Source organism: Tupaia chinensis, unplaced genomic scaffold (genome assembly GCF_000334495.1).
Source record: "Tupaia chinensis unplaced genomic scaffold, TupChi_1.0 Scaffold000453_1, whole genome shotgun sequence".
NCBI classification, from domain to species: Eukaryota; Metazoa; Chordata; class Mammalia; order Scandentia; family Tupaiidae; genus Tupaia; species Tupaia belangeri.
Window position 1 is genome coordinate 1,367,120 of NW_006159960.1, and position 24,120 is coordinate 1,391,239.

At 40.7% G+C, this 24,120-nt stretch overlaps 1 protein-coding gene across 1 annotated transcript; it reads right to left on the minus strand.

The window, feature by feature from the left end:
* Window positions 1–1,545: 1,545 nt before the first annotated feature.
* ATP6V1G3 (ATPase H+ transporting V1 subunit G3) lies at window positions 1,546–23,085 on the minus strand. Its single transcript, XM_006155438.3, has 3 exons — window positions 22,976–23,085; window positions 10,908–11,008; window positions 1,546–1,851 (listed from the first exon to the last, which is right to left on the minus strand). The coding sequence occupies exons 1-3, from the start codon at window positions 23,055–23,057 to the stop codon at window positions 1,678–1,680; spliced, it is 357 nt and encodes a 118-aa protein (XP_006155500.1). The 5' UTR covers window positions 23,058–23,085; the 3' UTR covers window positions 1,546–1,677.
* Window positions 23,086–24,120: the final 1,035 nt, after the last annotated feature.

A 24,120-nucleotide genomic window follows, 5' to 3' on the forward strand; every position in this document is an offset into this window, starting at 1 on the left:
CTCTTAGTGATGGAAGTGAAGAAACCACCCAGGAGATGGTTTGGTGGGAGGTGAAGAGCATGGACATTGGGTCACACTGCCAGGTTTGCAGCCTAGGCCTGCCACGCTCCCCAGGCAAGTCCAGGATGTTCCTTAGTCTCTGTCTTCCACTCTGTTGTCGGGGATGCTAATACTGCCTACACAGAGGGTTGAAATCCTCTCCTAAGGTTATACATTGCCCTTACGAAGTACCTAGTGTTTATCAAGAATTTAGCTTAGTCATTACTGGGAGACTGGGCTAATGTCATACTAACCTAGTATGTATCCTGGGAGTTTTCTTTTCTTCTTTTATTTGTTTGTTTGTTTCTTTTTTTTCTCTTTTCTTGCCAGAGGAGGGCATGTGCACTACCAGAAAGGGAGAAGGAGAAAAGCACCTTCCCTTCCGCCCGGCCATCGTGTGGTCACACCATAATTCCTTTGCGTCTTTCCTCATCCTGTCAGGAATTGGGGCATGCACACAAATGTATGTCCAGCATATTTTTAAGCCATAGGGTTGACTGGTATTCAAACTGCAGTCGTCCATATAGGATCTATCTTCCTTAACTATTAGGCTATAGAGCTGGCCTGGGAATTTTCTTAACAACAAGGGACCATCAGGCGCTGTGGCGGTTCAGGTGCTGTGGTAGTTAAGGCGCTGGATTCCCACATGGCTGACTGTGATTTGAGTCCTGGACCTGATGGCTCGAAAATCACACTGAGTGCACATGCATGTGTGGCCAAAATCCAAGGAGGAGAATGGAAGAAAAGGGATTGTAGCATGGCCATCCTCCCAGGGGGTGATCTTTCACTTTCCCTCTCATTTTCTCTCTTATTTCTGCAGTGAGTGCATGCACTGTATGCAAAAGCCCTAAAGAAAATACAAAACCATTAATGCTATCAAGTTCTAATTTTTCTTTTTATTTAAAAAATATACTTGAAAGTGAATAATATCGGGTTTTAAAAATTGTTCCTTGAACCCATGATAATATCTTTCTTACTGATTTCCTTATTGATCAGCGAATTAAATAAGACCCTTGACAATGTCTTTAATTTAGATACATGTGAGTGTCATTATTATAGCTCCCTTTGAAGATGACTTTTTAAAAAAGAATTATTTTATTTGATTTTATTTATTCATTCATTTAAATTTGACCAGAGAGGGAGAGACAGAGAGAGAGAGAGAGAGAAAGAGAGAGAAAGGGAGAAAGCAAGCCACCAGATCCAGGACTCAAACCATGGTCGGCTATGTGGGAGTGTCCAGCGCCTTAACCACTCCGCCACCTGCTGGTCTCCAAAGATGACTTTTTAACAACTACAACTAAGAATACATTTTCCAAATTGGTTTAAAAAAGAAAAAAAAAATAAACCCTGCACCCAGTCAAAAGCTGTTATGACCATGTTTTTCTTTCAGGTGTCAAAAAAAGTTACTCTGCACTCCTGACTTCCTCCAGATTAAATGACAGGGTTGTAACTATCACCAGGAAAGACACAGTGACGGCTTTGTTGTATTTCACTTTTTAATTCAGTGCCCATGTGAATTCCGTCACACTGAAACGTGAAGATGTCCGGTCAATTTAAGAGGAATATTTACTGTGAACAAGGAACCCTGAGGCACCAGGAGATGGCCACGCAGCCGTTTCTACAGGGCGTTGTGTGCGGTTAGTTGGCGGCTCTGTAATTCACGTGGATTTCCGGTTTTATGTCACAGACCATGCCCAGAAGCCGCGTGATCACACTGTCCATGCCCATGCTGTAGCTTCCTTTCAGTCCCTGCATCTTCCCTGCAGTGTGTTCTTCTATCTCTTCTGCCAGGTGACTCTGAGAGCCCATTACCTGCCAAAACAAAGCAGCAGGTTCACGTCGTCCTGCAGCGAAGTAAAATGTACTGTTTTATCGGTTAAATTGGTCTTAGCCTATCGATGTAAACATTACACATTCCTTTTATGTGTTATTTTGCAGAGAACAGATGAGATCACAGATACCACAAGTGGGAAGAATGAATTTTCCTAACAAATGGAAGCCAGCCAGCGGGGGAAGGTTATTTCCTCTTCTAAGCTGACTGCCACGTGGTACAACTTAAATAAATATGCAACAATTGTACTCTGCCCACAAGCTTTTCATCACATTTTTAATGCATTTATAGTAGTTTCCATTGAGGTCCCATATCTTCCCTACTGCTTACTTTTTTTTTTTTTTTGGTGAGGTTTTTGCTATAGGGCACACATACGCTCACCAGAAAGAGAGAGAGAGAGAGAGAGAGAGAGAGAGACAGAAAGCGAGAACTCACCCCTTAGGGGAGATGGCCATGCCACAATCCCTTCTCCATTCTCCTTTGGGATTTTAGGCATGCACGCAGATGCACCTAGTCGTGAGGTTAATCTACTGGGTCCGGAGCTCAAACCACAGGCGAACTACATGGAAGTCCAGTGACCCACTGCTGGTCCCTCTACTGCTTACTTTCTGAATTGGAAGTCCAATGCACAAAGTTGAAAGACACTATTAAACCCACTTTTGATAGTTTTAAAAAAGCAATTTTTTAAAAAAATACACAGTCCAGGGACCAACAGATGATGACATAATTGTTACATTGTAGCACTCCTACATAGTTGAACCATGGTTCGAGTCCCAGACCCGGCAACTTAAAATTCATGCCCGAGACGTGTGCCTATGTGCCTAAAATCTTGAGAGGAGAATGGAGAAGTGATGGTGGTGTGGTCATCCCCAGAAATCACCTGGAGAGTAATTTCTCACTTTCTGTCTCTCCGTCTCTGTCTCTCCATGAGCATGCATGTCCTATAGCAAAAATATCTCCAAAAAAAAAAAACCAACTGAACTTATTTCCCTCTCTCTCTCTCTCCCTCTCTCTCTCTCTCTTTCTCTTTTTTCTTTTTCAGGAAGATACAGCCACTATATGCCCTCCTAGGTACTTTTATATGCATAGGTATTTTGGGGGTAATAGGTATAATCCAAAAAATTTTTACTGTTTATTTTCTTTTGAATTGAGGTATATTTATTCATTAGTTGCATTATAATTTTAGATGCAGTTTAATATATCTTTCTGCTTACTCTGTGATTGACAGTGATTCCCAGTATTTTCAAATGTCTGCTCTATTTTCTTAGTTCCTCTATGAAGTAACAATTTGAAGAAAATATAATTTTATCAGGGAAATTTAATTTAACTGAGTTCTATAGTGAAATACTTTGAAAGTTATCCTTTGCTGGTACAAACAACTCCTAATTTATCTTGTAAACTCGACCTTTCTTAAGCATGATATTGTTAAATCCAGTTTTTTGTTTGTTTTTCTCATCTGTGAATGTTTAGGGAAGACATATTTAATTCAAAAGACTCCACTAAGAATTGACTTCTGTTTCAGGGTCCGTAGGCTGTTCTGAGTTCTAGAATCTGCATGATCTTTCTAGGCCCTAGCCTGGAAATAAAATGCAGTTGAGGTTACTGTGTTCAAGCTCTTTTCTGTTTATGGTTCAATCAGTATAGGCTTCCCAGATCAAAGAAAATGATTTTGAGAAGATACAACTTCTAAGACAGCTAACTTTCATAAATTTGAAAAGGGAGTGTCACTTGTGAAAATTATGAAACGAATTTTTGGTGTGGACCAAATTTCCTTTGTTAAGAAGATATATAAAAATGGAAGAAGGAGCCTGTAGGTGGCATGATGGTTGTGGTGCTGGACTTCCACATGGCTAGCCACAGTTCAAGTCCTGGGCCGGGTGGGGACAGACTCATGTCAAGTACATGTGTGTGTGTGTGCCCAAAATTCTAGGAGGAAAGTGGAAGAGGGGATTGTAGCATGGCCATTCCTCCTGGGGTGTGAATTCTCCCCTTCCCTCTCATTGTCTATCTCTCTGGTGAGCAAACATGCCTATGGCCAAAACTTAAAAAGAAAAAATAGAAGAGAACTACTCGTCACAATAATTTTTATCAAATCAAGCTTTTTACATTTAAATTCAAGTCTTCAATTGGATTCTATCAAACTAAAAACATTTTTTCCCTAATGTCTCAAGTAATTAAAAATCAAGACATATTATTGTGAAACTATTATCTAATTTCTTTGGAGTAGTTTTAAAAATAATTATTAGGCTGGTTTAATGCAATGTAACTATCCTGTATGACTTTAGAGAAGTTAATCTCAACTTTAGGTTCTCTTTTCTATTAAATAGGGATGACATCACCTATTTGATGAAATTGTTGTAAATGTAAATCAGATTCACAAGTCTAAAGCAAACAGCAGCGCTTTCCAGAAAAATTCTAGTAGGAGCCATGAAACAATCCATAGATGTAATTTTAAGTTTCTAGAAGACACATTAAAAAGGTAAAATAAGTAGGTATAACGAGTGTTAATATATTTATTTAAACTAATATATCTAAAATATTATTTTAATATACAACTAATGTAATGATATAACATGTTTTTTGGACCGCATCTTTGGTATGATTTTACATGTCCAGCAGATCCTAGCCCCATGAAAAGTGGCTACTACATTGGACAGTACAGTTTCAGTGCAATAAGTAGCCACTATTAGTATTATTTGTAGTCTTTTTATTCATTTATTTCTTCTATGAGAGAGAAAAAGAGAGAGAGAGAGAAAGGAACCTCCAATAGGATCTTCATGACACCTTCCACTCCTCAGCCTCAGTCAGTCCACATAATGGGTATACACACATGCACCTGACATGCACAGGCAGGCCTTGGGACATGAACCCAGGACCTTGCCCATGTGGGTCCAGCATTGCAGAACATCGCGTTACTGCAGCCCCACCAGCTGGTCCCCATGTTTCCTTAATACACTTTGCTATGGCATCATTAATTTTCTGAAGTGAGCTATCAGGGATGGTATCAGCCCAGCCACCTAAGGCAGAACAGGTCACTGGGGACATTAATGGTCATTAGTAGGACTTTTCCTCTCATCATCCTGCATGCACAATTGTTGTTTTGCTAATAACGTCATGCACTTTCAGAAATATTGTAATACCTCGTAAATATCCCATAACTCTATTTCTCATCTTGCATAATAAATACAATATTATTTCTGAGTTTGAGTTTCCTAGGCCGCACTACAACCACGACTACCTCATGTATGATTCTCAATGGCCTCCCTAAGAAAGAATTCCATACCTTCGTATCTTTGGGTGGAGTGTTGGCTTAATCCCCATGGGAGCTTACTGAATGAATGCGAGTTTCACGAAGGCAAGGGTCAGTGTCCTCGCCTCCCCGTTGAATTCTTAGTGTCTCAGACACCGTCTGGCACAGTCTGGTTCACTACGTGTTTGCTGAACTTAATAGAATGATCAGAACTCCAGCTAGCACAGAGAAGTGGTTACCTGGGTTCCATTGCTTGCATTGGCAGGAGGCTGTTGCCTGAATGTTTGGGGCACTGTACAATTAGAAGGTGGTAATTCTGTGCCATGTAATAATGTGTTTGGTCCAACAGTACCATTTAAGGACTTCTCCATGTTAATTTTCACAACCACGATATCGAGACTGATGTATGCAGTCTTACAGTGCAGTGACTGGTGGTGGCGGCAAAAGCTTTCCACATACACTGAGTTTCCTCATAGGTTGTTTAAATGTTCCAATTAAAGGTAAGCTAGAGCTTTAGACCTCACTGTCATAGGCAACACACAGTTTCGTGCTCTGAATTTGTGATCACTTCAGGGTAGAAAAACATATGCTCTCCTGGGGCCAGCAGGTGGTGTGGTGGTTAAGGGCGCTGGACTCCCACGTGCCTGACCATGGTTCGCGCCCTGGACCTGGTGGCTTGCTTTCTCACTTTCCCTCTCTCTCACTCTGTCCCTCTGTGATCAAATTAAAAATAAATAAATATAAAATAAAGTTAAATAAAATAATTTTTTAAAAAAGAAAAAAATATGCTCTCATGATATGTATTCAGTAAGAAAGACTATAGATACAAAAATCTCTAATATGCCAAGGCAACTTCACTCAGGGCTGCTGTTTAGATCCATGGTCCATCTAACTTGTACATATATTAAAAGTAAATGTAATGTTCCACTGTAGCCCAGGTTCCTTTTTAGTAATGTAATAACATCTTCAGTAGGAGATGAGCTTGAAGATGATCTATAATAGAAGATGACAATACTGGTAGCAATGATGAACAAGGGATAAAATAGGCTTTGGTAAAACAGTATTCGCTGCTCTGCAACCCCCAGTGGGGTGGAGGTATCCACTGGGATACCTGCTTCTGTTAATAAGTCAGAGGACTTGAAAAACCTACATATTAACAAGTCCTAAAAAGCAATAGAACAAAGTAACATCAAGGTGCAACACCCACAGCAGGAAGAAAAATGGCTTCTTGGGTCTCCTCCCAGCCTTTCTAATTGCCCTGGCTAATAACTGAGATGTAACTGGAATAGCAGTGTGTCTGACATAGGGAGGTCATGCCAAGGAAAGATCTGTGCTAATGGTTTTCCAATATGCTTCAAGTAGCCGAGTCTTACCCATGTTGACTTTTCTGTGTGAGCTTTTGATTAACTAGCTATAAAATTGGCTTACAACTCTAATTATGAGAGCAATGAGGAGATTTAATGAATGTCCAAAGAAGAGAACAAATAACCTGAGCCAGATTTACAGCTAATAGAATTGTCATGGAAAAATAATATTCCAAAAGATTTAATCCAACCACTTTTTAAAATTATGATCAATGTTGTTATTGCTGAAAAAATAGAAATAAGTACCAGATCAGAAATATCCTACAGAAGATAATCAAAGCTGGTTAATTTTAAAGGTGATCATTTTCTCAGGTCCTAGTATGTCACAGTTATGAGAGGATTTGATAGGAAGGATAAAGGCATTTTGTTTTAAGACCTCTGCCATAGGGCATGTGCACTCAGCAGAGAGAGACAGACAAATACAGTGAGAGGGAAAATGAGAAATCACCCCCCCCGGGGGGGATGGTCATGTCACAACCCCTTCTCCTTTACTGTCAGGATCTTGGGTATTCATGTACACACACCCAGCATAATTTTTAAGCTGCCAGGTCTGGGACTTGAACCATAGTCATTGGCCATATGGGAGTCCAGAGCCCCTTAACCACTATGCTACCTGTTGGCCCCTAGTTACTCATTTTTGAACAAGTATTTATTGCACACCTACTATGAGGCAGACCCTATTTAACATCAAGGGAAATAAAAGAACAAAATGAAGAGTCTGCTGTTTTGATGTTGGTAGTCCAGAAGAAAGGGCAATACACAAAAAGGATAAATACATAGTACATCAGATAGCAATAAGTGCTATGGACAAAAAGAGTGAATGATAAAGACTATTACTTTCCTTATTTTTAAGAGACAGTTTTAGACTGGGACCAGCAGTTAGTGTAATGGCTATGTTGCTGGACTCCCACGTAGTCGACCGCAGTTCGAGTCCCAGACCCAGTGGCTTAAACTCACGCCGGGCACGTGTGCGTGCATGCCCAAGATCCTGAAAGGAGAATGGAGGAGAAGGGATTGCGGCGTGGCCATCCCCCCCTGGGGGGTGATTTCTCACTTTCTATCTCTCTGTCTGTCTGGCGAGCACATGCGCCCTATAGCAAAAACCTCTCCAAAAAAAAAAAAAAGAGAGACAGTTTTAGACTGAGTGATCAGGAAGAACAGCTAACAGGTGAATAGAGATCAAGGAAAGACAAATGTATCCAAAAAAAAAAAAAAAAATTCAGGGAGTAGGAATGGTGTGCAGAGGAAGAGCAGGGGCATGTTCTGTCTGAGGAAGAGCAGAAAGACCAGTAAGGCTAGAACAGCAAGTGGAGACAAGGGTGGTAGAAAATTTGGCTACAGAGGTGCCAAGGGCCAATCACGAAGTGGCGTACACACATATGGACTGGGGTTTTAGCATTTCTTTTTCCAAATATTGATAAGAACTTCCTTGCGCTGAATGGTTCGCGCTATTCTAGAAAAGACCTTTTATTCGAAGAAAGAGACCTTTGGAAAACCTTTTCCTACCATGGGGTAGAATTGATCTAATTCCACAATACATGAACTCTTTATCCATGGTCACTAAGATAAAGGCTGTAAAGGGAGAGATTTGCAAACTGTAGTGTGTTTCTAAGTCAAGCTCCTGCACAGAGCTTATGCATATTATTATTGAAGACGAAGAAATATCAAATTTTAGTTACAGCACATGGAGTTTAAAACTTTCAATCTTTTCCTCTACATTGCAATGTGTAAAGGAGTATGTTGGCTCTGAAAGTTTCATGCACTTGTTTTTTTACTGTAAACCAAAGATATTTTTTAAAATATTAGTGAAGGAAGAAGTATTTCTTTGTGTTTAAATCAATGATTTAGGGACTGCCTCATAGTGTGGTGTTTACGGGAGCCAGATTTCATATGGCCGACCGTACAGTTCAAATCCCAGGGACTGCTGCATGACCACATCCTATGAGGGGAGTGCTTTCTCCCATCCCACCCCTTCTCTCTGGTGAGCCCACATGCCCTCTGGCAGTCAGATGCAAACATACATACTGAATGGACAAAGCCTGCTGGTTGCAAAGGAATATATGTAAGGTAATACCAGAAGGCTTCAGCCACTTGCAGCAGTAACTACTCTGGTCATTTGCAAATTTTGTACTCACAGAAGAAAACTTGACCTAGCCGATTTATTCTACACTTAGCTAGTAACACCTTGTATTGATTCCGCTAGTAAATGTTAATAGATCCAAAAATAGGCATTCTGAAGGTTTTTTTCCTTGCTAAAATTTATCCATCTGTGGAAGGGAATACTTTAATCCCTTCCACTTGTATATTCAAGAATATATTTTCAACGTATACGATACTTTAGATCATAGTGATTGATGGACCCTCTGTGTGGAAAATCAAAAATGCTTTGAAAGTGAAAATGCAAAATCTGAAATTCTGTTGTGATTAAGATTTATTCCGATGTTTAGCCTTGGCTGAGCTGCACTGCTGAGTGCAGCGTGTTTCCCCTGCTGTTCTACATCACACCTTGTGACTATCAGGGGCTTCGAAAACTCAATGGAAAATGAAATTAAAATACAAATTTATTTCAAAATTTTTTGAAATCTGTATGTGATTTCTTCATGATATGCATTTTCCCATAAACTGTCTTTGAAGAACCTCTCAAATTAATACCTCAGTATCTATCTACGCAAAAAAATAAATGCTGGCGTTTTTTTTTTTTTTAAAAGAGATTTTTGCTATAGGGTGCATGTGTTCATCAAAGAGACAGAAAGACAGAAAGTGAGAAATCACCCCCGGTGGGGCGGGGGTGGTGTGGGAATGACCATGCCACGATCCCTTCTCTTCTACCCTCTGGGGAGTTAGGGCATGCATGCACACATGCCCAGCCTGAATTTTAAGCCATTGGGTGCAGGACTTGAACTGTGATCAACTACATAGGAGTCCAGCAACATAAAACCTTTTCCTACCATGGGGTAGAATTGATCTAATTCCACAATACATGAACTCTTTATCCATGGTCACTAAGATAAAGGCTGTAAAGGGAGAGATTTGCAAACTGTAGTGTGTTTCTAAGTCAAGCTCCTGCACAGAGCTTATGCATATTATTATTGAAGACGAAGAAATATCAAATTTTAGTTACAGCACATGGAGTTTAAAACTTTCAATCTTTTCCTCTACATTGCAATGTGTAAAGGAGTATGTTGGCTCTGAAAGTTTCATGCACTTGTTTTTTTACTGTAAACCAAAGATATTTTTTAAAATATTAGTGAAGGAAGAAGTATTTCTTTGTGTTTAAATCAATGATTTAGGGACTGCCTCATAGTGTGGTGTTTACGGGAGCCAGATTTCATATGGCCGACCGTACAGTTCAAATCCCAGGGACTGCTGCATGACCACATCCTATGAGGGGAGTGCTTTCTCCCATCCCACCCCTTCTCTCTGGTGAGCCCACATGCCCTCTGGCAGTCAGATGCAAACATACATACTGAATGGACAAAGCCTGCTGGTTGCAAAGGAATATATGTAAGGTAATACCAGAAGGCTTCAGCCACTTGCAGCAGTAACTACTCTGGTCATTTGCAAATTTTGTACTCACAGAAGAAAACTTGACCTAGCCGATTTATTCTACACTTAGCTAGTAACACCTTGTATTGATTCCGCTAGTAAATGTTAATAGATCCAAAAATAGGCATTCTGAAGGTTTTTTTCCTTGCTAAAATTTATCCATCTGTGGAAGGGAATACTTTAATCCCTTCCACTTGTATATTCAAGAATATATTTTCAACGTATACGATACTTTAGATCATAGTGATTGATGGACCCTCTGTGTGGAAAATCAAAAATGCTTTGAAAGTGAAAATGCAAAATCTGAAATTCTGTTGTGATTAAGATTTATTCCGATGTTTAGCCTTGGCTGAGCTGCACTGCTGAGTGCAGCGTGTTTCCCCTGCTGTTCTACATCACACCTTGTGACTATCAGGGGCTTCGAAAACTCAATGGAAAATGAAATTAAAATACAAATTTATTTCAAAATTTTTTGAAATCTGTATGTGATTTCTTCATGATATGCATTTTCCCATAAACTGTCTTTGAAGAACCTCTCAAATTAATACCTCAGTATCTATCTACGCAAAAAAATAAATGCTGGCGTTTTTTTTTTTTTTAAAAGAGATTTTTGCTATAGGGTGCATGTGTTCATCAAAGAGACAGAAAGACAGAAAGTGAGAAATCACCCCCGGTGGGGCGGGGGTGGTGTGGGAATGACCATGCCACGATCCCTTCTCTTCTACCCTCTGGGGAGTTAGGGCATGCATGCACACATGCCCAGCCTGAATTTTAAGCCATTGGGTGCAGGACTTGAACTGTGATCAACTACATAGGAGTCCAGCAACATAACCATTACACCATCTGCTGGTCCCCAAATGCTGACTTTCTCCCTTACCTTAGATTGTCTCATTCGAAATTCCTTCTCTCTCTGGATTCGGAACTGGTCAGTTTCTGCCATTGCTTCCTCCTTTGCTTGCCTTGATCGCTTCCCTTTTCCTGAAAATTAACAGTGGCATTTTACTTTTTTTTAATTCTATATGAAATTTCAAGCTTTCTTAAAAAAAAAAAAAAGAAAAACGGTGAGTTCATTAACTTTTGATGATTTTTTTTTTCTAGAATGTCCAATTTCATTAAAACAATAGATGTTGGAAAAACATTTTACGTTTTCTATTGGATTCTTCAGAACATGAAAATGACAACTTTCTTTCACACATCCATGCTTAAATAAAATATCTGCCCGTTTACTCACAGCAGTCACTCCCGGAGAACAGATTTTTGCTGTCACTTACGCGGAAAGACATTATTTGGTCAGATTTTCTGTCCTGATTTGCTGCCAGGAAGCCTTCAGTCCACACCAACTGGATCCTATTTAACACTGGCAGATCTCCAAAAGCACTATAAACAGGCAGCTCAGACTCCATCAAACTGACTTGCGATTTTTTTAAAACATTTTATTGGGATTTTTTTCTTACCATTTGTTGACTCTAGAACGTCTGATTAAGCTCCATGACACATCAAAGTCAATGTGTTTCGGTAGGAGCTTTCTCTGAGGGCGACTTGAAAGTGGCTATAAAACCAATTGTTTTTAATGGTTAGGAGACTTAGCTAAGAGCCCTTTTTCTTTTATTAAGAGCAAAGGTGTAAGCCTTCTGCCAGCAGACAGCAACACGGATGAAAGTTTTAGACAAATGCAGGGCTGTGAGCATCATTAGCTAAGCATTGGACTTTTCTGACAACCAGAATAAGTTTTGAGGCTATAGACTAATATTAATTGCTCCTGGGACCCCTCCGCCACCACCTTCAAGGTTATGATCATTAAAATGTTAGAGGAACTCTGAACTACATTAAAAATCTTCTTTTTCCTGAATCTAATGTCTTTTAGTTTTAGTAAAATGCCTCCATTCTTTTTCCCATTTGGAATACTTTCTTTTCTCTTAGTCTCTCAACATTTTGTTTCTATTTTTTGTCAACTACTTGTTGTATTGTGTAGGCTTAGAACTAAATCAGTATGTTCTAATTAAATAACATAAACATAATTAACATAAACTTTCTATCTATACCATTCCAAGAGGACTTCAAAAACCTTATAGAATTAGATACGTGTTTATCATAGAGCAAAAAACATGTGAAATCAGTGTATTGGTTTTCAAAATATTCATTTCCCTTGAACTTTTTAAAGACCCTTTATGTATGTCTTCATAGTATTCCAGTGTACATAGTTTCTAAATGTCTCTGCCCGTTAGCTTCGAGTAGCTTCGCTAATCATTCTATTTATTTATTTATCTATCTGGCCTAGAAATAGATTCACTGAGTGACACTTGAAATGTGCTTCTTTTAATGCCTGTCACCCTTACTGGGACTGGAACTTAGTGAGTCTCACTCAGAGCTGCTATTTCGTTTTGTCTTTACTCTCTTTAATATCCAAGGCTTGGTGAAAACTTACGTGTTTCTGAAGCCTGAGGCTTACCAGAATATTAACAGCAATGCTTACCTTTTCTAGCTTACTGCACACCACCAAACTGCTTCCTTTACTCTCTACGGTTCTCACCATTTTGTGGCAAGCAAACATATACTATTCACAGATTCTCTGCGAATAAAACAAAAAGCTGATATTTTGGGAGGGAGAACGATTCTTTGATCTCTAGCCCACTTTCTTATCACTGCTTGTCATTAACATCAGGACAAAAATACAGAACGTTCATGTATTTATCATTTCTTAGTAATATTGGGCCATAGGCTATAGCGTTATTTTGTAAAATAGGTCACATGTATCATTACTCATCATCTTAATTGCATACAATAAAAAAATAGTGGTTTTGAAGGAAAAATAATGATCCGAGGACAAGCTTCGAATGCCCTACCCCTAAGCCGAATCTGGGGCTGCTCTCAGAGGCTGTGTATTGAGACCGTCACACAGCGACAGCTGAGAGTGTCTGTGATTCCCTGTCACGGCACCAGTCACCTGCCGGTTCTCATTCAATTAAGAAGGGGAGCCACGGGGAGATGGCTGCCGGCACAGCCATGTTCTGGAGGGACTCAGCTGCTGCTGCTGTGTGAGAGCTCACGAAGGTACCCTACATTCCATCCTGGGGAAGAATCGGGAGCCTCGAGCCTGCGGTTGTTAGCAGTGAAGCAAAATGCATGCCTCACATCCACTCATATTAACCTCTTGCTTTCCTCTGATTCTAGCTCTACGCTTATGTAGTAGGTGTTCCTTAAATACTGGATTCAAAAATGGAAGAATAAAGTGAAATCATGCTTTTTAGCAACCCTCTGCCGCAACTGCTTCAGCATTATTTAACATCATGGTGCATAAGAGGAACATGTTTTCTGGGGACTGACAGGTGGCTTAGTGGTTAAGGGTGCTGGACTCCCACATGGCTGACTGAGGTTCAAGTCCTGGACCTGGTGGCTTTTTCTCTCTCTCTCACTCACTCACTCTATCCGCCTCTGGTCAAATTGAAATAAATAAATTAATGAATAAATAAAGTTAAATAAAATAATTTTTAAAAAGAGGAACATGTTTTCTAAATTAAAAAATCAGAATATTTGGCCTGATAAAGCAGCATATCATTGTACCTTCTTGCCTCTTTTTCTCCATCTTCTGCATCAGAAGATTGCCAATTTTGAAAAATTAAACCTCTTTCTTCTTATACATTAGAAATGTGGCTCCTGTGAACCAAAAGGAGCTCATAGTTTTACTCTCAGTGCTTTCTGTATCAACTCTAGGGGAGTGATCACCTGAGACAGTCCAGACCTTAGGTTTGACTCAAATTCCTGCAAGGACACACAGGCTTCTTAGGCCAATGTTCTGAGTTTGGGTTTAGAAAACATGTTCACCTCATGCACTATGTTGTTAAATAATGCTAAAACAGGTGCTGCAAAGTAGCACAGAAAAGCATGGTTTTACTTTATTCTTTCATTTTTAAATTCAATATTCATTGAACACCTCCTACATAATCACAGAAGCACTAACAGAGAATACAGAAATCCAGAGGGTAAGGCCCTTGACTCCAGGTGACATGAATTCACTGTACTTTTGAAATATGTACATGCTGCCCCAGCTTCCAAGAGAATAATTATAAAACATAAAATGGTGGTGAGCATACAACATCAAGTGTAAAAATACGAAAACACAAATCTTTGTTTTGTAGCAGTTAAAAAAGCAAAAGTTTATGAAGATTTCTAGTCCTAATGGCGAAGGCTGTTGAGGAAGGTCAGGAAAGACTTCTCATCTATAAAACAGTAACTAATGTGCTGCAGTCATTGGGAGGACTAGAGAATGTACATAAATGCTTGAAGGAGAGCAGTTATTTTTAAATAATTGTAAGGAAAACAGGCCCAATTCTTGGGGGCCTTTTGATGAGAAGAAAGGCAGTGAGTAAAGAATGAGTCTCGGGACCAGCAGATGGTATTATGGTTGTTACTGGACTCCCATGCAGTGAACTGTGGTTCAAATCCTGTTCCCAGCAGGGTAAACACACGCCAGGTGCACGTTCTTGAATGCGCAGAACCTCAAAGAGAACGGAGGAGAAAGGATTGTGGTATGGCCATCCCCTACCCAGGGGAGTGATTTCTCACTTTCTGTCTCCGGCAAGCACACATACCCTATAGTAAAAATCTCTATTAAATAATAAAAAATAAATAAAAAATTTTAAAAAAGAGGATGAGTTTGAGGAAAAGTCTTCAGGCTATCTCTAGAGAGCCCTCTGTAGGCTTCCCTGAGCATTCCCAAGCAAAGGTATTCAGAGGGCAGCTGGACAGCCAAGATTGGAATCCCAGGGGAAGGTCTGGAATGGAGCCTGAGTTTACATGCCTGTCATCTGGGTTGGTGTCTGTGCTAGTCATAACATTAGGGTGTGGATAGTTATGAAGAGAGAGTGTACAGATGAGGGAAAAAGAGGGCAAAGGCCTCAACCCAGAGGGCTATCAACAGTCAACAGTCAAGGAAAGGAAGAGGCGCCGTAGAAGCAGCCTGACAGTAGTAGAGAAGCAGAGGAAACCAAAAGAGGGAGGAGGATGTCCTAAGAGGATGTGGCCATCAGTGTCAACCGCTACAGAGACCCGAAATAAGGGGCAGCTAATCCACCCACACTGTGGGCTGTCCCCCACATACCACACACTATCCTAGATCCACGAATGCCCCAACAGAGACCACAAAGTTTTTGTTCTCCTGGAATCTGTGTTCTAACTTCAATTGGGGAGATAAAAACAGGAAACAGAAAATAAATATACAACATGACAGGGATGATGAGTACTAGAGAGGAGACCACAGGCACATCAGGGACAGAGGTGGCAGTGGGTTCGATTTAGATAGATCTGGCTTCTTGGCTGAACTAATACATGAGCAGAGACCTAAAGAAATGAGGAATGGGGAAGTGTGTTTCTGGCAGAGGGGAGAGCAATGCAGAAGACCAGAGGTGATAGGATATTCACCCTGCTCCAGGAACAGTGAAAACCCAGTCTTGTCTGTGGCAGAAAGGGCAGAATGGTTGAATGTTAGGAGAGCATATCAGAGAGGTGGCAGTGCAGCCAGATCAGATGGCATTCGCAGGGCAGGGTAAGAGCTTGGTCTTTGAGGTGCTCAATGCACAAGGAATTCTTAGCTAAGATGTGACAAAGGCTTGAAAGGATTTCTTTGGCTGGTGTGGTAAAAAGAGATTGCAGGAGTAAGGGAGAAACAGGAAGATCAGTTTGCAATTCAATGCAGTAGTTCAAACAAATGTCAATGGTTGTTGAAAATAATAAAATAGAGTGGAATTTGCAAAAAGAGGATACATATACTTCATAGGGGAGTGGATAGATAAGCGTGAGAGGCAGAGATGAGTCAATCTCGACTGTGACATTTTGTTTTGGAGGTGGAGCCAAGACTGCTGTTCAGTTGTGATGCTCTCCTAAACATCAGCTGTGATGTTCAGAATGACAATGTTTATATGGATTTGAAGACCAAGGGACAACTAGGGCTTGGAACTCCAAGTTTGGGAGTCATTAGCATTGAGCCGGGATGCGAAGCCACTAAGGTGTGCAGATCCAGAGAACAGGTCCAGATTGGATCCCTGACTTTAGAGAAGAGAACAGGAAGCCAATCATGAGAATGGCATCCCCTAATAGATCAAATGGAAAAAGTCTCAAAGATGAAAGAGGGATCTGGGACCAGCAGTTGGTGTAATGGCTATGTCACCGGACTCCCATGCAGCCAACTGTGGTTTGAGTCCTGGACCCTGTGGCTTAAACTCACGCTGGGCGTGTGTGCATGTGTGCCCAAGATCCTGAGGGGAGAATGGAGGAGAAGGGATTGAGGCGTGGCCATCCCCTCTGGGGGGTGATTTCTTGTTCTCTGTCTCTCTCTGTCTTTCTGGTGAGCACTCGTGCCCTATAGCAAAAACCTCTCCAAAAAAAATAAATAAATAAATAAAAGAGGGATCTGACTATGAATGAGATTGTGAGTTAACTAACATTGAGTTTAGAAACATGGTGATTTGGACAAGAAGAGCTTTGGTGGAGTTGTAAGAACAAAAATACAGGAGAAAATGGAATGAAACAACATAGACACGGAATACAGGCAACTTCCTTGAGAAGTTTTTACTGACAAAAGGGGAAGAAGAAGTTCAAGACTCAAGGTGGTCAAGTTTGACAATTAGAAGGTGCTGTGGATTTAATTGTGTCCCCAAAAGATATGCAGAAGTCCTAACCTCCAATACCTGTGAATGTGACCTCATTTGGATACAGGAGTTTTAAAAGATGTAATCAAATTAAAAAGAGGCCATATTGGATTAAGATGGGTCCTAAATCCTAGTGATTTACTGACCCATATCCTTACAATGAGATAGAGATTTGGACACAGGGACCAGCAGTTAGCGTAATGGCTATGTCGCTGGACTCCCACGTAGTCAACCATGGTTCGAGTCCCGGACCCGGTGGCTTAAACTCACGCCGGGCGTGTGTGCGTGCATGCCCAAGATCCCAAGAGGAGAATGGAGGAGAAGGGATTGCAGCGTGGCCATCCTACCTGGGGGGGGATTTCTCGCTTTCTGTCTCTCTGTCTCTCTCTGTCTGGCTGGCTAGTGCACGCACCCTATAGCAAAAACCTCTCAAAAAAAAAAAAAAAAAGAGATTTGGACACAAAGCCTTAGAGACAGAGCAGACACACCAGAAAGATGGTCATATGATTGAGGAGGTGGAGACTAGAATGATGCAGTTATAAGCCAGGCAGTGCTGGTGACCCCCAGCAAGGAAGAAAGAGCCATGGAAAGTTTCTCCTCCTTTGCCTCCAGGAGGATCTAACCCTGTTGGCAACTCACGTTTGGATCTCAAGCATCCAGAACTATGAGCAAATAAATTTCTGTTGTTGAAGGCCACCTAGTTGGGGATCGTTTGTTCCAGCAGCCCTAGAGAACCATACAGTTAAGCAGAAAGGGGCATAGAGACAATGAAGGCAGTTGGGCATTGGTTGTATAGCCAGACAGCTAGCGGTGAAAAGACTAGGCATGAAATGAATGTGCCACCTGACAAAAGCGTGTGGAAACAAAACAGAAGCCATCTTGACTTGCTCGGAAGAAAAAAGGGACTATTTGGAGATGGCTATTATTACTAAGTTTTGTTCTATCATTCAGAAAAAAAATTTTTCTTGGCTTTTGGCAGTTGCTCATACTGCAGTCAAACCACATGATACAAAGAGTGTTGTTATTTTTCTCAACTACACGAATATTGGAAAAAGAAAGAAACCACGGGGAAAGAAAGGAGCGACCTCTTTAACCACGATTGCTACAGAGTGTCTCTCCTGACTCTGTGGCCTGCCAGGTCTCTACTTCCTTGATGTTTTCCTTTGCCTTCCTTTACTTGTATTTTCCCTATTAAAAAACATATAATGAGTAGTTTTGTGTAGCTCTTAGACTGAACGTAACCAAATGCAATTAATAGCTAAAAATGTCCTATGGTTATTATTTTAATATTACCTACTCGAAGAAATGCAAGGCCAATATACTTAAAAATACCCTGTTAATCTGTGGACTATACAGAAAGAGGAAGTATTTAAAGGTCTACAAAACATACAAGACAGGGCCATGAAATTCTAACGTAACTCCTATTTTATTAGTTTATTAAAAGTCATGTCTTCCTGAACCAAAGCATCCACTTGCATAATGAGTTTATTGAATCAAGGTGCTAGTTCAAATAATTCAGACTGTCTGCATATTTGGGAACAGAGGGGCAATTTGCTGAATTTAAAAAAAATGATTCATGGTTAGCATCCTATACACTCAAAAAACTAATCTGCATTATTGTATTGGCTGATGTACTATCTGGAAGGCAGACCTCTTTTAAGTCTTTATTTTCTAACAAAGTATAATTGAATGAAAGACCTTTTAAAGGATGTTTAAGAAATCATTAGGATTCTGCTATGTTGCTATTCTCTTTCAAATAATTCTTTTAATTAAGTTTTAGAACAATACCAATGGCTAATGTCATTGAGCACCTGTTGGTGTTTTAAGCATTTTGTATTAGTTCAGTTCATCGTGACAGGATCTCCCTGAGGCAGGTGCTGTTTATATTTCCACATTGAGGCACAGGAAGGTTAGAGGTGACCTGCTCAAGGTCACACAAACAGTAAGAAGCAGACACTGGACTGGCATTTCATCTGAGCAATTTTAGGGAGTGAGCTCTGACCACACTATCTTGGTAGAAAATGGGGGGGTGTGGGATGGTTGCCTGTTATTACAATTGTCTGTATGTCTTAGCATATTTTACTATACCCATTTGTTCAGTTCTTCTTAGACCTGAAGATTTACATTTATCATATATTTCTAGCTGTACTCTATTAATATAATGCAACTTACAAGTTTTCATTAAGTACAAACACTATTTTCTGCAGTTTTCATAGTACACAGAATGAGCTTTTATTTGAAAGAGAAGTTACGAGCCAGTAGGTGGTGTAATGGTTATGGTGTTGAACTCCTACATGGCTGATTACAGTTTGAGTTCCAGGCCTAGTAGCTTGAAAATCACATTGTGCATGTGTATGCCCAGTATCTTGTGAGGAGAATGAAGAAAAGACTGTGTCATGGCCATCCCCCCAGGGGGTGATTTCTCACTTTCCCGCTCACTATCTCTCTCCAGGGAGCTCACATGCCTTATGGGAAAAAACCTAAAAACAAAGAAGTTCCAGCATGTCTGGAAAGGATTTGGGAACATGGGTTCTTGATGTGGTGTCTCATGCACTTGAGCACTGCAGAACAGAACAGTGTCAATACCACCAGTGAAAGCGTAACAAATGCTGCCCTTATGAAAGGTCATAACCGAAAGCGAAAATGCTTTTTATTTCAAAGAAACACAAGTCTTTATTCCTCCTGTTGATGATAGTGTTAAAGCAGGCCAGCGTGAAGTTTAGTAAGACTGCAGCCATTTTGAAATTAAGACAGGCCTCTAAGAAGAGCAATCTACGTGCTGAGTCATGGGGAGTTCTGTTTGAGAAATAGCCGGATGGGAAGCCCGGAATAGGTATTTGAAGGAATCAGGATAATTAGGAGGAAGCAATTGACTCTGGTTGACTGTAGGGAGGAATGATTGGCAGCTGTTGTATCACATACCTATAAACACAGGGACCATGTTGAACACTCAATACAGTTTGGTGGTACTTGCGGACTGTCTCCCTATAATTGGTTACAGAAATAAACTCCTCTCCTTTCCTGTCTCTGCCTTTGTTTCATTGACCATGAGCTGCACTTACTTTGGCTGGTAACAGTACCATGAATATCTCACCTAACTGTAATCGAAAGTTCCATTCAACACCTCAGACCTGGAGCTACACAGTTGTTCTTGATGTTCCATTTAAAAATGGACGTTGTCTTGAACCAACACATCTTTTATGTTTTGATTAGTGCACAATCTATTAAGGAAACAATGTTAACTCCAAGTTAGGGCATTTAGAGTAGTACCAAGGTGCCCTGATTCTATCTAAATTCAGCCAAACAATCTGACTCTTCTGCACAGAAAAATATGTACAAGATTTGTTCAAGGACAGCATATTCACTAGAGAAATAAAAAAGTTTGGCTTTTATCCATGTTATAAAATTTGAAGTTAGATTGTCCCTAGAGGCTCCTACCCCCTCATAACTTGCATAATTGGCAATATTTTTCTTCTCTAATGACTTCGAAGATGGAGAAATAGTTGTTAAAAATCATTTGACTCACACAATTATATTGATTATATATGTGTTCAATATAGTCAATTTGTTTCTTTCATAACAAGGAAGCAGAGGCAACGTAATTTTTACATCTTAAATTATTTGGTCTTCTTTCCTGGAAATCTTAAAGAGATTTAAACAGGGCCAGCTGGTGGTGTAGTAGTTAAGATGGGTGGATCCTATGTGGCCAATTGTGCAGTTCAAGTCCTGCTCTGGGGCTTGAGAAACATGATGGGCCCATGTGCATGCAGGCCCAGAATCCTGAAGAGAATGAGAAATGGAGGAAAAGGGATTGCAGTGTGGCTATTCTCCATGGGGGTGTGGGGGGGTACTCTCTCTTTCCAGTTCTCTCTGTCTCTGGAGAATGTACACGTCCTTTGGCAAAATTTTAAAAAGAAAGAAATTTGAATAAAAAATTAGGGAGTTTTTCCGGCCTATTTGAATCAGCAGGTCCTAGATTGCTTTGTTTCCTCTATTATTACTCCATATTCACACCATCTTGCAATCATTTGCATGGTATTCTGTAGAAAAAGAAATTAAGAAGTAGGTAAGCTTGTTTCTGTTATTCGTCTCTTTCCTCGCCTCATCTATCACCTCCACATAGAAATTTTCCATTTTTGGTAGGTGGTATTCACATTGCTGCATGTTCACCAACTCATGAGTCTTAAGAAAGCAAGACAATTTTCCCCGTGGCTGATAAGCCAGGGGACTGAGTAGCACCTGCCTCGTTCCTAACTTCCTATCTTGCGTTGTACGTTCTATGACTTCACTTCCTTCAGTTCTTCTAAATAAGCTTCTGATAGGCCTGGTCTACTCTTGTCCTTACATTCCACCCATTCAAAGAGTAACAGCAACATTTTTAAGACATTGCCCCGTATCTTGTTGGACTTTTCATCACATTGTGGAGGCAGGGCTCCCACAAAGGTGAATGACACCATCAGTTGCTATAGACTAAATGAGGTGATATGAAATGGGAAAATGGAAAGAAAAAAAAAAAAAAAGGTCCCAGCCTAAGGAACTTGAATTTGAGTTGTAGGTGTGTGATGTGTTAGTTTTCTCATGATAGAAGTATAAATTTTGTGTAGGAAGTAGTTAGGATATTGTCTGGGGAATCAGACCTTGTCCAAATCCTGGGTCTACCATTTACCCTCCTGATGACCTTGGGCAAGCTGCATAATTCTTTAAGCATCTTCCCTTATTGTATGAAGGATGTGAGGAGCAAATACTTGAACATGGTGCCTGGCACAATATTTTCTATTTTAAAAAATATAAACTTGAGCAAATCACAAACTCTCAGTTTCTGCAGACATAAAATGGGAACAACATTAACACTTTATTCATAGGGCTGTTTTGAATATCAAAGAGAATAGGGAGGGGATTGACATTATTCTAGATATTCTATATGTGTAGATATGTGACTAAATACAGAGGAAATGAGATTAAAGTGAAAATATTTTTAAATAGTGGAAATTAAAAACTCTCAAGAGGGCGTTAGCAGATGATGTAGCAGTTACATCACTGGACTTCCACACGGCTGACCATGGTTCAAGTCCTGAACCAATGGCTTGAAAATCATGCCGGATGCATGTGGTACGTGCTCATGATCCTGGGACAAGAATAGAAGAGAAGGGATTGTAGTGTGGTCATCCCCCTGGGGGGTGATTTCTTACTTTCCCTTTCACTGTCTCTGTTTCTCTCTCCAGCAAGCAAACGCACTCTCTTACAAACCTCTAAGAAGAAAAAGCTATCAAGAGAGAGATGAGAATGAGTTTTGAACTGTTCTTATCCCAGTTTTATGGGGAAGAAGCTGGTGTTTACACAGGATGAGGAATTTGCTCAAGTTCACTCACTGCTAAGTAGATTCACTCTGGAAGCCTCCTGTCTGTTCACCATTTCACAGTACTGAGAAAACTGAGGCATGGCATGTTACAGAAGCCGCAAAGCCAAGACATAAGCCCTTGTCTCCACAACCTTCATGTCCGGGGATCTGTTCACCAAGCCTGTGGGCTCTCAAATGAACTGAATTAGGAAACTTCATCCCCACTGTAGTGATGGGAACACATGGCTGGGCATTTGTGTTTTTGTTGTTGTTAGAGATTTTTGCCTTAGGGTGTATGTGATCGATGGGGAGAGAGGCAGACAGAGATAGTGAGAGGTATAGTGAGAAATCACCCCCACAGGGGAATGACCACACCGCAATCCTTTCTCTTCCATTCTTTTCCCGGGATCTTGGGCACACATGCACATATGTCTGGTGTGATTTTCAAGTCATCAGATCTAGGACTCAAACCATGGTTGCCCAAGTGGGAGTCCACTGATATAACCATGACACTATCTGCTGGCTGGGCATTTTTAATAGAATGCCAAACCTTGGGACAAGCAGATGGAAAAATGGTTGTGTCACTGGTTTCCCACATAGTTGACCGTGGTTTAAGTACTGGACCCTGTGATTTAAGATATGCCAGGCATGTGTATGTGCCTCCCCAAAATCCTGAGAGGAGAATAGAGGAGAAGGGATTGTAGTGTGACCATCTTCCCTGGGGGTTGATTTTTTGCTTTTAGCTCTCTGGCTCTCTGTCTCTCTGTCAAGAACATGCACATTATAGCAAAAAAAACTCTCAAAACAAAAAAGAACCAACAAAACCCCAAACCGGCCAGGTCTCACAAGGAGTCTAGTAGAACCAGAGTCTGAACCAAGGTCTGCCTTACCCAGAAGCCCGGGTTCATTCCATCCCACCACTGCCTGGCCATTATGTGACGAACCCCTCACCGGGACACTTACTCTTCTTGGCTTCCTCTACCTTGTCCTTGGCCCTCTTCTCTGCTTGCAGGAGTTGGTGGATCCCCTGAGACTGGCTGGCCATGGCAGCTTGCTTTGAGTCAGGTGGCTTCTGTGACATCTGGGAAGTGACAGGGCCATTTATCTATGTGGAAATCGCCACCTAGCTCAGATTGTTGTGTCAACAGTGAGCTCCAAATATAAATGTTTGTCCAAACTGGTCTGACTGGGCCAGGTAGCTGGGCCCCAAGGAGAGCCCAGACTGGAATCTAGAAAAACAAGTTAAATCACTGAGGGAAACTGAGAACTTACCACTTCTGCCAACTTCAGCTCCTCTGCATGAAATAAGGAGACCCTAATGGGGTGTTGAATCTCCTTATAAAGAAGGATAGGATGCTTTTGGAATATCAGTTCCCTCTTCTTCTGAGACATACTGATTGTTTACTGAATTTTTCTTCCAAATTACAAGGTCTTTCTTTGTTCTTGTCTGTGCGCCGTTACTTTAAGGCCTTTGTCTTTGTTTCTCGTGATTCAATACTCTCCTTGGGACAGATTTATTAACCATTTGCCAAGAAGGTGATTTCCTGGCTTCCTACATGGAAGATGGATGAGGGATCTATTCCTTCCTTTCCCTAGGACTCACCTGACTGGGTATAAAGATTGCTCTTAGGGCATTGTGTCCTTCCCCAGGAATGCTGTATGTCAGCACTCCAGGGAGATCTGAGTATGGTGACTACATAAATAGGAAAGGAAATTGTAACCATAGATTGTAAGTTTAAACTAAAATAAGCATATACTCTATATTACTCAGTGCTCGTGTTGGGTACTGTCCCAAGAGAGAACAGTATAATCCTTCGTACCAGCAGGGATGAAACAAATGAGAATGTTGGTTACAGTGAAGAATTGTAAAATAGTATTTATATATACCTAAATTTTGTTTTTTAATTTATCAGAGGGCACATGCACTCACCAGAGAGGCGAGGGAGAAAGCGAGAAAGTACCCTCCATAGCGAATAGTCACACCATAATCTCTTCCTTCTATTTCTCTATTTCCTATCTTTTTGGGATTTGGACCTGGCATCAGATCCAGAACTTGAACTGTATGGTCAGTTGTGGGATCTAGCCTACTTAACTATCACAGCACAAAA